The sequence below is a fragment of the Myripristis murdjan genome, chromosome 4 (genome assembly GCF_902150065.1).
Source record: "Myripristis murdjan chromosome 4, fMyrMur1.1, whole genome shotgun sequence".
Lineage (NCBI taxonomy): Eukaryota > Metazoa > Chordata > Actinopteri > Holocentriformes > Holocentridae > Myripristis > Myripristis murdjan.
In genome coordinates this window covers 11,623,846-11,638,030 of record NC_043983.1, presented here as the reverse complement: position 1 = coordinate 11,638,030, position 14,185 = coordinate 11,623,846, and the positions used below count along the sequence as shown (strand labels likewise).

General features: G+C 41.8%; 1 protein-coding gene across 1 annotated transcript in view; it reads left to right on the top strand.

Annotated features, from left to right (window-relative positions):
* The window catches only part of cacna1ea (calcium channel, voltage-dependent, R type, alpha 1E subunit a), a 95,582-nt gene that overhangs the window by 33,012 nt on the left and 48,385 nt on the right, over positions 1–14,185 (top strand). Inside the window, 2 exon segments of the mRNA XM_030049210.1 lie at positions 3,770–3,875; positions 5,209–5,348. Of these exon segments, the coding sequence (XP_029905070.1) occupies positions 3,770–3,875; positions 5,209–5,348 (246 nt within the window).

Below are 14,185 nucleotides of genomic sequence, written 5' to 3'. Positions count from 1 at the left end.
TTGATTCATTTATGTTTTCACATTACTAGACACAGGCAGCAGATTCACACCTGGTGTCTTATTTAAGGGTTTCTTGTGCAGAGATTTTCTCAGAAACTTTGAGAAAACATTTGGAAATAAAGTTCTGTTACTACAGTAGAGCTGGATAATATGTTAAGCTTATATCAATATTATGATATGAGACTACATATCATCTGGGATTTTGGTAATTGGAATATCATGGTATGGCATAAGTGTTGTCTTGGTTTTAAAGGGTGAATGACAGTAAAGAGATGCAAATTTCTGAATTTACTAAACTAGAGTAGCTGTTCTGTTATTTGTCTCTACCTACTGGGTCATAATATTCACTGATGACTTTTCATCAAAAATCTCTCATATGTAAATATCTTATAAAAACACCAGTAATCGTCATTACAGTATCATCATAATATTGATATGGAAGTGTTTGGTAAAAGATATAATGAAAATATGACATCATTTTGTCCATATCGCCCAGCCTTCCCACTCAGAATATGAATGGAATATATGTCATTTTCATTTGTTTTGGTCATATTCTTAGATCTGACTGCATAATTAAATCTAGGATAACGTCAAGGACCATTTTTGTCTCTGATGACCTCATTCATCCGACAGACATGAGCACACCTGAGCTCCTAGTGAGGGTCCCTCATGTAGTCCTCTAAATGAGCCTGAGATGTTGCTACCTGCTGTATCTCGTTAGCCTAAATGTGTATATCTCTTTCTCTCTCTCTCTCTCTCTCTCTCCCTCTCTCTCTCTCTCTCTCTCTCTCTCGCTCTCTCTCTCTCTCTCTCTCTCTCTCTCTCTCTCCCTCACTCTCTCTCACTCTGTGCGTGTGTTTGTGCTTGCCTGCATGTGCAGCCATAGCTATATGGGAGCCAGAGATAGTTCAGCTGCCCAGTAACCATCTTGTGGCATTGACTTTTGGCTGGAAGAGAAACCCGTTGCCGTGGATACCTCTCTTCTCTCTCCTTCTGTCTTCATCTTCTCTCTCTTCTTCCCCTTCTTACCTCCGTCTGCCCTCCTCTCCTCTCCTCTCCTCCTGTTTGTTGAGTGTATTTGAGGGAATGCGGGGTGTGGCCGGCTGCTGCTGAGAGCTCTCACTGTCAGTGGCAATTTCATGCACAGGCTTGCCTGGACCGAAGCCTGGGGGCCCCAATCACAGGGGCCCCAAATTTTCCATCACAAAAAAAATGTTTATACCGATTAAAACAAAAACAATCTTACTCTTGTTTTCTTGATTTGTTGTCTATTTGTGGAAGGGCAGGGCTCATTGGTCTATATTGTGTTGTGAGGAAAATGTAGGTGACATGAAAGTACAAGTGAAGCATAAAAGCAAAAATTTCCCAGACAGAATGAGGCTCATGATGTTGAAATGTTGGAGATGTTGAAAAAGATCCCGAGGCTCAGTGGATATTTTAAGCCTGTGAATACCAGCCAGAGCCAGCAGGTACCTGCTACAAGAAGCAGTGTTTCTGCCGTCGCCGCTAACTTAGTGAAGTTAGCCCCGATATCCCGGCGGCTTCAGGCCCAGAGGCTTCCTGACACAAGAGCCACAGTCGGCGGAGGACGAATCGCTCCTTGAGGGTTCCTATGGCTCGGATCCCACGCACTGGGGGTAAATAGATGACAATGTGCAGGCTTATCAGGATACACTGCGGCAGGAGGCATGCCAAAATAAAGGTCTTTGAGGTCTTTAGGTCATTAGTGAGCTTGATCCTGCTGGCTGCTGGGTGACAGGGTTGACCTGTTGCTTGATGGATCAAAGTCACTGGTTGCTTGCCTGTGTTGTCAAAGTGTGCAGTTGGAATGAGTGTCTAATGAGATTATGACATACATTAATTACTGGGGTCTATTTTAAACTGTCATTGAAGTGATAATATTTGGTGTTGGCAGTATTTCGATATTGTTTCTTTCATTTAGTCTGTCGTGTGTGTGTGATTTGTATTGGTTGTTTTATCTATGTATTTATTTATTTTGGGTAGGGAGGTGGGGGCTTCCAAAATGTCTGTAGCCACAAGGCCTAAAAAGTCATTTTAAAGCATTGCTGTTGATTGTAAGGGGGGGAATCAGAAGATCTACTCCTTGAATAGAGACAGACAAACCAGTGAGCTCTCAGACTGATGATATGGTGTAAAACACTCTTTGCATTTTCTGGACACCGATGGCTACAACGGTGCTGTTTTCCATAAAACTCTCTGAGCAATTCAGTGATTGGCTTGCAACCACTGAGTCAGTCTGTGGCGCAGCCCAGCTTTGCGTTAGAGTCCCTGGAGGCTGGTGGGAGTCAGATTGTATTTGCTCTGTTTATTTAGCTTCTCATCGCTCACACGTCCCTGGGTAACCCTACTGGGTGCAGCTGCCAGCACAACATTGATCTATCCATTGCTGGTTGTCTTCACTCCTATTTGCCTCCTCCCAACCCACCTGTTTCTCCAGCCTCCTGACTCTCTCCCTCTATATATATGTACAGCCATCTTCTTCTGCTTCGACGATCACCCATTTTTCTCCTCCTTGCCATATTTACTTTTTTAACTCTTTTCCCTTATTTTTCTTCCTCCATCTTTCCCTCCCTCTCTCTGTCACTCTCGCTGTCTTTGCAGTTTTCCACCCTCTCGACACTCTGCGGATTTAAGCTCCCTGACTTCCTACATCTTCTGCACATAACCAGGAGAAAGAGCACCGCCCACACAAAACATTAGATAAAGAGCACATTGCTGGCTTAGCTCAACCTCCAAGCTGCTGGAGTTGAACCGTCAACCAGTAAAGGTCTCTTGGTACAGGCTGGGAGGCTTGTAGTAAGAGTGACCCTATTTGTAGGATCAGGTTTCTGGCCCACCCACTCATCTTCTCTTGATAAGCCTTGTTTTTCCTGTGCATGTGCGAGTGTATGTGTGTGTGTGTTTCTCCCTGTCTGTTGCAGCTGTCCGCAGATAAGATACAGGCACTGTCGAGCTGCGTTCAAGGCCCCCAGCCTTATAATATTTCAAGTTAATGCCGTTGCACACAGAGGAATCAATGTTTGTCTATCTCGACTTACATTATATCATAACAAATTTGCAGTTCTTGCAGCTTTGATTTGATTAACTAAAGGATTTTTGCCCTATCCTGAATCTGTGATTTGATGCGTTAGAGCAACATATATTGAAAAATACCGCATTTTGTCAGTTGAATTTCCTGTTGTGCAGCAACATGTCGATAATACAGAAAGTCTTCAGCTCTGCAGAAAGTCAAGAGGGCACAGAGGAGCGTATAGCAGAGAGGAGGAGAGGATTTATTGCTCCTTACCTTTTGGCTCTGCATTGCATGTTAATACAGCTCTGCTAGTCTATAACTAGACAGACCACACACAGTACATACTAAAGATGCACCCTGATGGCTTTTTAATGACATGGATGATGTGAGTCAGTGGATTGAGAGCATACAATTTTCTGTGCCTTATAGAAATTGCACTACTGGTGTCATTTTTCATGCTGAACACATTTTCCAAGCTACTGGCATCCTCTGATTAATACGCTGCATTGTTTTTGTGTTTGACTCTGATCTAGAGAGGTGTTCAAAGAGGATTGCTCATATTATGGAAGAGCCATTGACTCACATCATTCTGTTTGGTGTATAGCTCTTTCCCTTTCATGCTGTACACCAAATAACCCTATGTGTCATTTTGAGGAAAAATCAAGAAATACTACTTGAAAGTCAACATTAATCACGTTTGAAAGTTTGGCAAGCTCCTTAACCTTGGCCTTCCACTCCGTTTGAGTACATGATCCTCGCCACCATCATCGCCAACTGTATTGTCTTGGCGCTGGAGCAGCACCTGCCTGGAGAGGACAAAACACCCATGTCTAAGAGACTGGTGAGACACACACAAACACACACGCAAGTCAAGTCACTTAAATCAAAAAGTGCACTGCACAAACATCTCCATCTTGACAGGTCATGTCATCTCATAATCATTCTTAAAATCTTGTTTAAAAACAAAAACAAATTAAAAACATCTGCTAGTGTGATGAGATAATCCCACTTGTTTCCAATGCAGTTTCATTTTTCCAGGATTTTTTTTTTTTAATACTCCATATTGAATCATGGTAGAAAGCATATCAGCTCACTAGTAAAGAAAATGACACCTAACTCAAGTTCAAATTCATAAATTCTGGAACAACTTTTGGAAACAAGTTGGATAATCTCATCCAGTGGTGAATTTCTCCCCCTTCTTTTAAGAAAACAACGTTTCAACATGAATGCAAGACTAAATAACTTCATGGAGATTTTTATTGCAGTGTGAGTCAAAACTGCTAATTACACTACTCACAAAAAGTTAGGGATATTTGGCTTTTGGGTGAAATTTATGGAAAATGTAAAAAGTTCACGCTACAGTGATATTATATCATGAAAGTAGGGCATTTAAGTAGAAGCATACACTGGTGATTTCCTCATCTCAAACAATTTCTTGAAACAAAAGCCAACAACAGTGGTGGATATACCATAACAAAAAATGTCAGTGTCAATAACTTGTCATGTGCCCTTGAGCATCAATTACAGCTTGACAACGACGTCTCATGCTGTTCACAAGTCGACTTATTGTCTGCTGAGGCATGGCATCCCACTCTTCTTGAAGGGCGGCCCTCAGGACATTGAGGTTCTGGGGTACAGAGCTCCGAGCCTCTACACGGCGACTCAGCTGATCCCATAGGTTTTCTATGGGATGCAGGTCTGAGAAAGTGCAGGCCACTCCATCTGAGGTACCCCAGTCTCCAGCAGCCATTCCCTAATGATACAACCTCGATGAGCTGGAGCATCAAACACCTGATGTGAATTTTGCCGTTAAACTCCTTGTTAGAGAACAGCAACTTGTGCAAAAAGTACTGAAACATTGAACAGTTGGACATGTGCATTCAAAAGTTCACAGAAGGTCACATTAAGTTCACCTGTAAAGGTTATAATGCATTTTAGGTTCATCCTGAAATTTCACCCGAAAGCCGAATATCCCTAACTTTTTGTGAGTAGTGTATATTGGCTACTTACAATGGAGCCCTCATTCTTCAAACTTCTCCATACCAAACAATTTTAAATTGATTCTTGTAATGACATACACTCACACATGCACAGAGACAGTACTTCAGTTTCAGCTTAATGTAGTGTAAAAATCAGTCTGACTACCTGCTTTCTCTCCTGCTGTGTGCCAACAGGAAAAGACGGAGCCCTACTTCATAGGGATGTTCTGTTTTGAGGCGGGGATAAAGATCATCGCCCTGGGGTTTGTGTTCCATAAAGGCTCCTACCTCAGGAACGGATGGAACGTCATGGACTTCATAGTGGTCCTCAGTGGGTAAGTGGAGCAGTGTGTGTGTGCGTGTGTGTGTGTGGGTCTGTGTGTCTGTGTGTGTGCCATGCAGCATTTGGATACAGATCTATGAAAAGGGATTTGCATCAGTTGATAAGAGGTATGATATGATATGGTTGAGGAGACGCAGTGCTTTCAAAAGGGGATATTGCTCGTTTCAAATGGCTGCAAACAGGTGAATAATTGATCGATGTAGCTTTTTAAATGGTCACAGATTCTTTTCACACACAGACGCCAGTTGCTTTTAACACATTTGATTTTGTGCAGGTTGATCAGTGCCTTGCTTTGTGTTGTTTGTGATGCAGCTCCTTGGTTATTGCCCATGTTTTCTGTGGCCGAAATCACAATGGAAAGGTTTATTTTGTGATTTTGTATTTGATATTTGATAGGATTTCCCTACCAAGGTGACATACTTGGTAAGCTTCCCAAACATGCGGAACTGCTGTGCTCAGATGTCAGCATGCATCTCCTTATGCTCATAAAGCCTCACATTCTCACTCCTAATGAGTTTTCTGGGATCTGGGTGCGGTTTTGTGGTGGGGCGTCCACGTTAAAATGTCAATACTGTCAACAGAACTAAAGGAAGGACACTGCTCCGAACACACCCTAACTAACAGCTTAATTGCATTTGACTTAATTTTATGAGTGCTAATGTTTAATTTCCTGTTCAAAAAAAAAAAAAAAAAGATGGAGATTTGGGAGTGGATTTTATCTTCAAGCAATGTGGATAGCAGCGTCCATTTTGCATGCAGGTTTTGCTAACATGCAGAGGTTTTAGAAGTGTATTTGATAAACTCAACCCACACGAGGAGGTAGCATACACTTCTTCACTTGCCTATGCAGCATTGTTTTCCCTCAGTTCTTTAATTCATTTCCTCAGAGTCTTGGAAAAGAGTCAAGTTTAGCTGAGCTCCAGGATTCAGTACAACCTGTTAGACCTGAAGACAGTGTCGGACAGCTAAACTGAGCACAGAAACCACTGCTGAATGACCTGAAGTGATGCCAACAGCATCTGTAGGCTGTTGTGAGGTGGTCGCAGCTCGTGATTGCTTATGAGCCATTGTCTCAACAGTACATCAATTACATGGTGGTTAAAGGCCCAGGGGGGCTCATACCAGTTTATCTCTTCTGTGGGGGAAAGGTGTTATATTTAAAGGGCATTTTATAGCAGCTGTCCTCTCAAGAGAGGTAAGTGACTCACTGTCAGAGCACAAAGAGGAGGAGGAGCTTGATGAAACAGCTGTTTAACCTTGACAACACTCACTCACACACACACACAGAAACAAACAAACACATACACACTCCGTACTTACTTCCTCACATGCACACACTCACTCATGCACATGGATGAAATATTAATCAATCCATAGCGCAAAAGTACAAAGGGTGGCAGGCAGGGTTCTTAGAGAATTCTACTTGATTCTGGCTGTTCCATTATTGATGAGCCAAGCTCGGGCTTCGCTCTGAACAAGAGGCAGGAGGAGGAGGAGGAGGAGGGGGGGGGTGGGGGGTAGAGGTGGGGGGTGTTGGCAGACATGTGTAAGAGACAAGTGACCCAAGGAGAAGTGTTATGGAAGACAGTAGGGAAGTATACAGTCACTTCCCCCTCAGCCTGTTGCTCATTTGATGTGTGACTGGTGAAGACGTTCAGCCTCAGCCTCCAGCACCAAAACTACAAGTTTAGTTAAAACACAGTGAGACAGACAGACCGGACGCTAATGGATTGTTCTGTTCATTCAGAAAGGTTGTTGAGTGAGAGAGAGAGAGAGTTTTGAATGATATCCAAAAGGTAGTATTGCAAAATTATTCGAATTATTATTATTATTAAAATATTGTGATATTTAAATTATCATCCACCCAAACATCAACTCAACATTAAGAAAACAACCATTTTTATTTATTCTAGATTCTTCTTCTAGAATCTTTTAAAATTAACTTTTGATGTTCCTATGTGCAACATCCAACAATTTAGCACTTTTTTTTTTTTCAGTCTCTTCACCTCTCCTGCCCCTGTGGGTGGATTTGTCATGGATGTGAGGCTGAGCTTTTTTCAAACCCACAGAATGTTATTTTAAATCCAGGTGGGGATCCCAGTGTTTCCAAACATACCAAATATGTCCTGCCGAATTGCAGGGAAATGTGTATAAAATCATTCACAAGACATCTAGATGTTTTCTGTGACGTGATGGTGCAGCCGTTAAACAACGGCTGCACATTTTCCAAAATGTAAGTGTGATGAAGCTTCAGTGAAGCATTGCAAACAGCAGACGCAGATAAACTCTATATGTGACACTATGGAACGATAGAAAAAAAAATGTTTTCTTTAACTTAAAAGTTACATAAGGGGAAATTTCGGGAAAGTTTAAAGGGTTAATTGAAATTGTCATGTATAATGAAAATGACCTTTGCATGATATTATTATTCCACTGCAACTCATATAGTGAAGCTGCCACCAGCCCCAGTGCCAAGAATTAAACAAACCTTTTTAAATTAGATAGAAGTTAAATAAAATAGTATAAAGCAATTAGAAACAAAAATCCTTATCAAATCAAATAAGCACTACAATGCAAAAACTGCAAAAAATAACAGTTATCCAGTTATTAGTGGACATTTAAGATATGCACCTGCTGATACAAATATTAAATTGAAACTTCCAACTCCTTTCAGGATAGCACCATCAAAATAACTGGGCTCTATAAAAGACTTAGTCATTTCAGTCTGGTCTGGCTGTGGTCCTGTGACTTGGGATAGCTCGATATTGTGGAAAACATCACATTTGGCTGCAAAAACTGCAATATTCAATTTTATGCCTGAGAGGGAGAGATAGAAAAAGAAAGCGAGGCCTTTCTAGTCTCATGTGTTCCGTGAGTGACAGATGCTGCAGACTTTACTTTTCAGTGAGCAGTGTGTCCAGACCAGCCAAAACTCATTCACGTGTTGCCGTCCTCCGTCTGGAACAGCATGCTGAGACTGCAGTCATACAGCTCACCTGAAATCATGGAAATCTGAACGTATCTGTGTGTCATTCTCTTCAATAATCTGCCGGTATTCACAAATGACAGATCCTGACAGTACAAACACAAACTGTAATTTTTTCTCTTTGTGGAAGCCATTTGTTGTCGTGGTAAGATGAAAGCGTCTCTAAAAATATGCCTACAAAATTATAAAAAAAACAGCAAAAGCGTTTATTCTTCTGTTATCTGCTATGGATTGAGTTTGGGCCCAAATTGTGATTTAGGGATGAAACGTTCTCTATCTGGATGTAATTGCCTTGCAGGTCTCATTTTATTAATATTCAGCATGATGAAGTGAGCTGTAGATAGACCCCTTTCTAAATTATCATTCTGGCCACAGCAAAGATGAATTAATGAAAATGTTCTCTCTCTCTCTCTCTCTCTCTCTCTCTCTCTCTCTCTCTCTCTCTCTCTCTCTCTTGCACACACACACACACCTTCCACACATACAGATACACACATACACACCCATATACGCTCACTCATAGCCCATCGCCCGAGGTTTGCAACCTTATTAGGGAGTGAGTGAAGATTATGAGATCTGCTGGTAATATTAGATGAGTCACCGGCGCTGTCTCTCCGTTAGTAATTAACAGACCTCTGCAGACAGGAAGGGTCACAGACTCAAACTGCAAATAAGCAACAGACACAGTCAACAAGTTTATTTTTTAATTGTCATTTTGTAAATACTCGGTTTGTTTTGTCTCATTTCATCTTGGTATATACAAATATGAGACACACAACAATTCTTGTTGTATTTGTGGTATTATACAGATTTCTCTATATTTTACTTGAGTATTACTTTTGTGACAACTTTTTACTTTTACTCCCTATGTTTTAACACAAACATCTGTACTTTCTACGGAAAATATTCAGGCTTTAAGGAGAATTATTAATTATTTTTATTCTGCACTGCATGCCTTCCCAACATCAAGACCAATTTAGACCTAAATGAATGGGACAATAACACATAAAAGATAATCCTTCAGTGTATCCATCCATGCACATCACACACAACAGACGTAACAAGATGAAACACACAAGAGGGAGACTCGACTTCGGAGAAACGGCATCTAGCAAAAGTGATGGCCGTGACAGGGAGAGCTAGAAGTGTCATGGATGAAAGTGAAGCAGCCAACATTGTGGACGGAGCAGATTCAGAGCAGCAACAGCAGGCTGTCAGAAAAAGGGCTGTAGAAATGTCCTTCAGAGGGCTACTTTTTAACTTCTATACTTTGAGTACATTTCAGAGCCTGTACTTTTGACTTTTACTTAAGCAAAGAAGTTGAAGCAATCTATACTTTTGCTCGACTTTTTTTTTTTTTTTTTTTTTTTAAATAAGTATATGTACTTCTACTTGAGTAAAAGATGTGTACTTGTAGTCTAGAATACTATTAGGAGCATTTCTAACAATTGGACTATACTGTATGTGACTGATTGTATTAACTGTAGCCTCACTGACTGAGATGTAGAATGGCCACCTGGGGCTGGGCAATATTGACAAAATCAAATGTCATGATATTTTGGATAAATTTTGATATATTGTAATTGTGACTGGTGCTTTCATAAGATATACACACACAAGACATTTTTGATTAACAGTCATTAATGATATGAATATGATGACCAAGCAGGTGGAGTAATAGAACAGCAACAAGAGTCTATTAAGTTCAGAAAACTGTATTTCTTTGCTGTAACACTTGTGCCATATTACAATATAAAAACCTCAGACATCATCTAGTCTCATATCACAATATCCATATCATATAGACATAGTGCCCAGCCTCAGGGCCGCCTATATAAAAATGTATGCTGTCAAGACACTGCAGCACTGCTCGCACCAAATGGCAAATTACCGCTGAATGGAAAAGCTCATAAATTGTAAGCTTCAGGAACTAAAAAGAGATTTCCTCACAGTCATTGATGTATTTTCCAAATTACAGAATGTGTTTTGAATGTTTTATGAGTCCCGGGGACATGAAACCTGGCTTACACACAGAGAGCCATGTGAACTTTCAATTAAAGTGATAAAATTGGGAGAAAGAAATGTAGAGTTGCCAGGTTTTCACAATTATTGTTTGATGTGGCCTGCACCAGAGTCTGCCTCACGTTGGCAGCAAGCCTGGTTAATTTAACTGTATTTTAGAAGATGCTGCCCATGGAGGCATAACACATGACTGTTAACTCAGACGACTGTGCATGTGAGGCTTTTTGCAATGGATATCCCTAACGCTCTCCACTCAACACAATGTGTGAACATGTGTAATTATGGAAGCATTTGCTAGCAGTGTCAACGCTGGAGGCCATGATTACCTCAGCACGCTGCCTTGGTGTTTCAAGATGCCCCGTATTACACAGAGGGAGTGGGAGGGAGGTATGAATAATCAGATTGGCACTTGCTGTTTCGTCTTAAAGGCTGTGATCATGTCGCTATAGACGGTGGTCATTTAAATTTACATATATAAGGGCTGAGGGTCATGTCAGGCCTCAGTCTGATCACACAAGCTTTCCCCAGCCAGTTACCCATGCTGACAAGCTGTGAGGGAGAGCCACAGCGGAGAAGAGGACTTGATAACCAGGAGAGGAAGGGGAGAGACCAAAGATGAAGAGAGAAGAAAAAGAGGCAAGAGAGGACAGGATCGAATGGGAGGAGATGAGAAGGGTGCCTCCATGTGTAATGGTACTAATTGGCACCTTGGCAGTCCTGCGAGCTGGCAAGCCCTCCATTAGACTGGCAACACTTGGCAGTGGGGTTACGCCCACCCAGGGCTTGTGTCACCGCTATGTGCCAGACTCTGGAGGGGGATGGGAGAGAAGGGAGGAGAGACGGATCACTCGCAGGGGCTGGATGAGCACAAAGATGAGGGGATGGAAGAAAAGACCTTGTGGACCTTTTCTCCCTGATTGTTATTTCTTTGCTGCACACGTCGCTAGATGCCCAGGATCACTGCAGATACACAGCAATTTCTGTTAAATCTGTTGTCAAGCTGCTGCGGCTTTGACCCTTGCTCTCGTTGCCTTTGGTTTCTTGCAGAGCCAGAAATTAAAGGAACAGTTCACCCAAAATACACCTATACCTATTGCAGTCTGTCCATTCAGTTTCTGTTAAATGTGGCAGTATTTCCAAGTGTGTTGTGGTGTTCCCTGCTTCCCTTCACCCAAATACAGTGGAGTTAGGCGGGTATGTGCTAGTAGGGAAGAACGTCATTGCACTCAGCGAGAGTTTTATTGGGATTTGTACTCCTAGGAGGTGGACTGATCCAGTTTGCCACTGTTCTTTATGTTGGGCATCTGTGTGCTTGTTTTGGGAGAGACCTGTTGCTGTTGAGTTTTTCACATGCACCTTTTTGATTGTTATCGTCCCCTGTGGGCCACCATAGTTGATCGGTGGAAGCGAATGACCATTTCATTCCCTGTAGTGCATTTTCAGATTTTCAGTGGGAAAAAATGGAGTTTTTGAGCGAAAACCAAGCCTAAAGCCTAAAAAAGTCGCGCATGTTGGCAACACACAGCTGGCAGTAGAAGAAAAAGATGTTCAGGCGCAAAGTTCTGCATCAAACAAACCAACAAAACAAAACAAAAATCCTGTATCATGAATAAGTCAACAGGGTGGAAGATGGACTGTAAGGGAAAACAAGTTAAAACAAATCATAGTGGTGCAAATTAGGTGTTTGCTTGCCAATATGCAATGCAAATAAAATTGCAGATGTGATGTGCTTAAAAATCAGATCAACAGGTCAAAAATGGCCTTGGGAGAGAAAAAGATATTGATTTCCTACTCTGCTTTATTATAAAATTGTTGATCTAGGAATCTGAGATTATTCTACTGTAGATTTCATTCTAAGAGTGTCAGCGCAATGCCTAAAATGTAAACTCAAAATCAGAGGAGCAAAAGACAAGAGGCACTGAGTAGGCGAGCTGAGAGGAAAGACGGGATGGGGAGAGGGAAGGAGAGGATGCAGAGAGACAGGAGCGGAGAGAGGAGGAACCTGCTGAGAGAGGAGATGGGGAGAAAAGATCTAAAGAAGAAGAGTTGAGGAAGGCGTAGAGGAGAGAACAAGATGCTGCGAGAGGAGATGGCGAGGCGAGGCTTTGATCCAGCAGACAAATTAAGATATCTCTGGGACTTGTTGTGAGGGAGTGAGAGATGATCAAGAAAGATGCTCCTTAGAGGAGCTCAGATGGGCTCTCACATCCCAAATTTGAAAAATTTGTCTGACAATCAAGCTTCATAACTTAAGCAAAAAAAAAACATCGCCTTTAACTCAGTTGTCTTCTCACTGGGCTTTTTTCCAAATTAGCCATGTCAGGCAGGGCTTCTTCATTTTTTTGTCACAAAATATGTATAAAAATTGTATTTCATAATATTACATTTAACTTGTTGAATCCTACAGACAGTCATTTTTTTCCCCAAAAAATATTATTGAAAAAAAGCCCCAGGTTTATCTGTGAATTTCCTAAGGATTTCTGTGATGCACTATCCACATTTTAAAAAGTGTTTTGTTATTAAACATTTTGAAGGAGCAGGTGTTATTTTTTCACATTATGGATATGATGTGGTCGTAGAGGGCGAGGGAGTGGCTGGTTCAGTGTGTGAGCAGGCAGATGCCAGAGCCCTCAGTCATCAGTCATTAGTCCTCTCAGGGTGTCAGAGCGCGGCTATTTATACCCGTCAGTCCTGCCTGTGAGGAGGGGCAGGAGGGACTGCTAACAGAGAGCTTCTCACGGGCCACGACACGTCCCGCCAGCCTGCAGGAGGGCCGGGCCGCATCACACCATCATTTACCCTTTACTTACTGACTCACTTATTTACTTACTCACTTACTTACTTACTTACTTATTTAGGTTACTTTTCACAAGCTTGTTTCCATTCCATTCATTTCCTTCTTTTCTTTTCTTTTTTCTTTTTTGTTGTTTTGTTTTGGGTTTTTTTCTTCTTTTTTCCTCTTTCCCATCCTTTCCTTTCATTTGCTTCTCTTCTTTTCTTTCATTTCCTTACCTTTCCTTCTTTCCTTTCCTTTCTTTCCTTTCTTCCTTCCTTTTTTCTTTTTCCTTTCCCTTCTTTTCTTTCATTTCTTTTCTTTTCTTTTCTTTTCTTTTCTTTTCTTTCCCTCTCCTCCAACCCACTGCTGCTGATGTTGAGTTGTAATGTTTTCACTCTTATATTATTTCAGAGGTCGTGTGTGTGCGTCCAAACCGTGCTGTACCTGACTCACTGAAACCACCGCCTGAGAGAACGGTGTGTGTCTGTCTGTGTGTGTGTGTGTGTGTGTGTGTGTGTGTGTGTGTGTGTGACTGTCTGTGTGTGTGTTTGTGTGTTGTGCATTCATGTGTGTGAACCAAATGTGCCACTACTGCATATCTTACAGTGCAGTGCCAGCCAATAACACCTTCTGTCTGTTTGGCAGTCCTACACCTGTTAGAACGCATATGCACATACACACATACACATACATACACACACACAAATACACACACACACACAAACATATACATATAAGCACAGACAGACGTGTCCTAGCCAATCTAATTATCCATCTGTTGTCTGATCGATTGATGAGTTTGGACACAGCAGGGTTGTGTGTGTCCCCCTGAGCGGTTACTGTGGCAACCGAGGACCCCGCCCCAGGTCCGCCTGTCACTGGCTCCTGTCCTGCTGCTTCCCTGGTCAATATCTCTACAATTAGCTTGAACCAGGAGACATTTGTCTGATTCTTTCAGGGGAACTACAGCTTCATCCAGATATTTTACTCTCTTTGATTCAGCAGAAAGCAAGATGGAAAGAGGATGATAGGGAATGTGCCTATG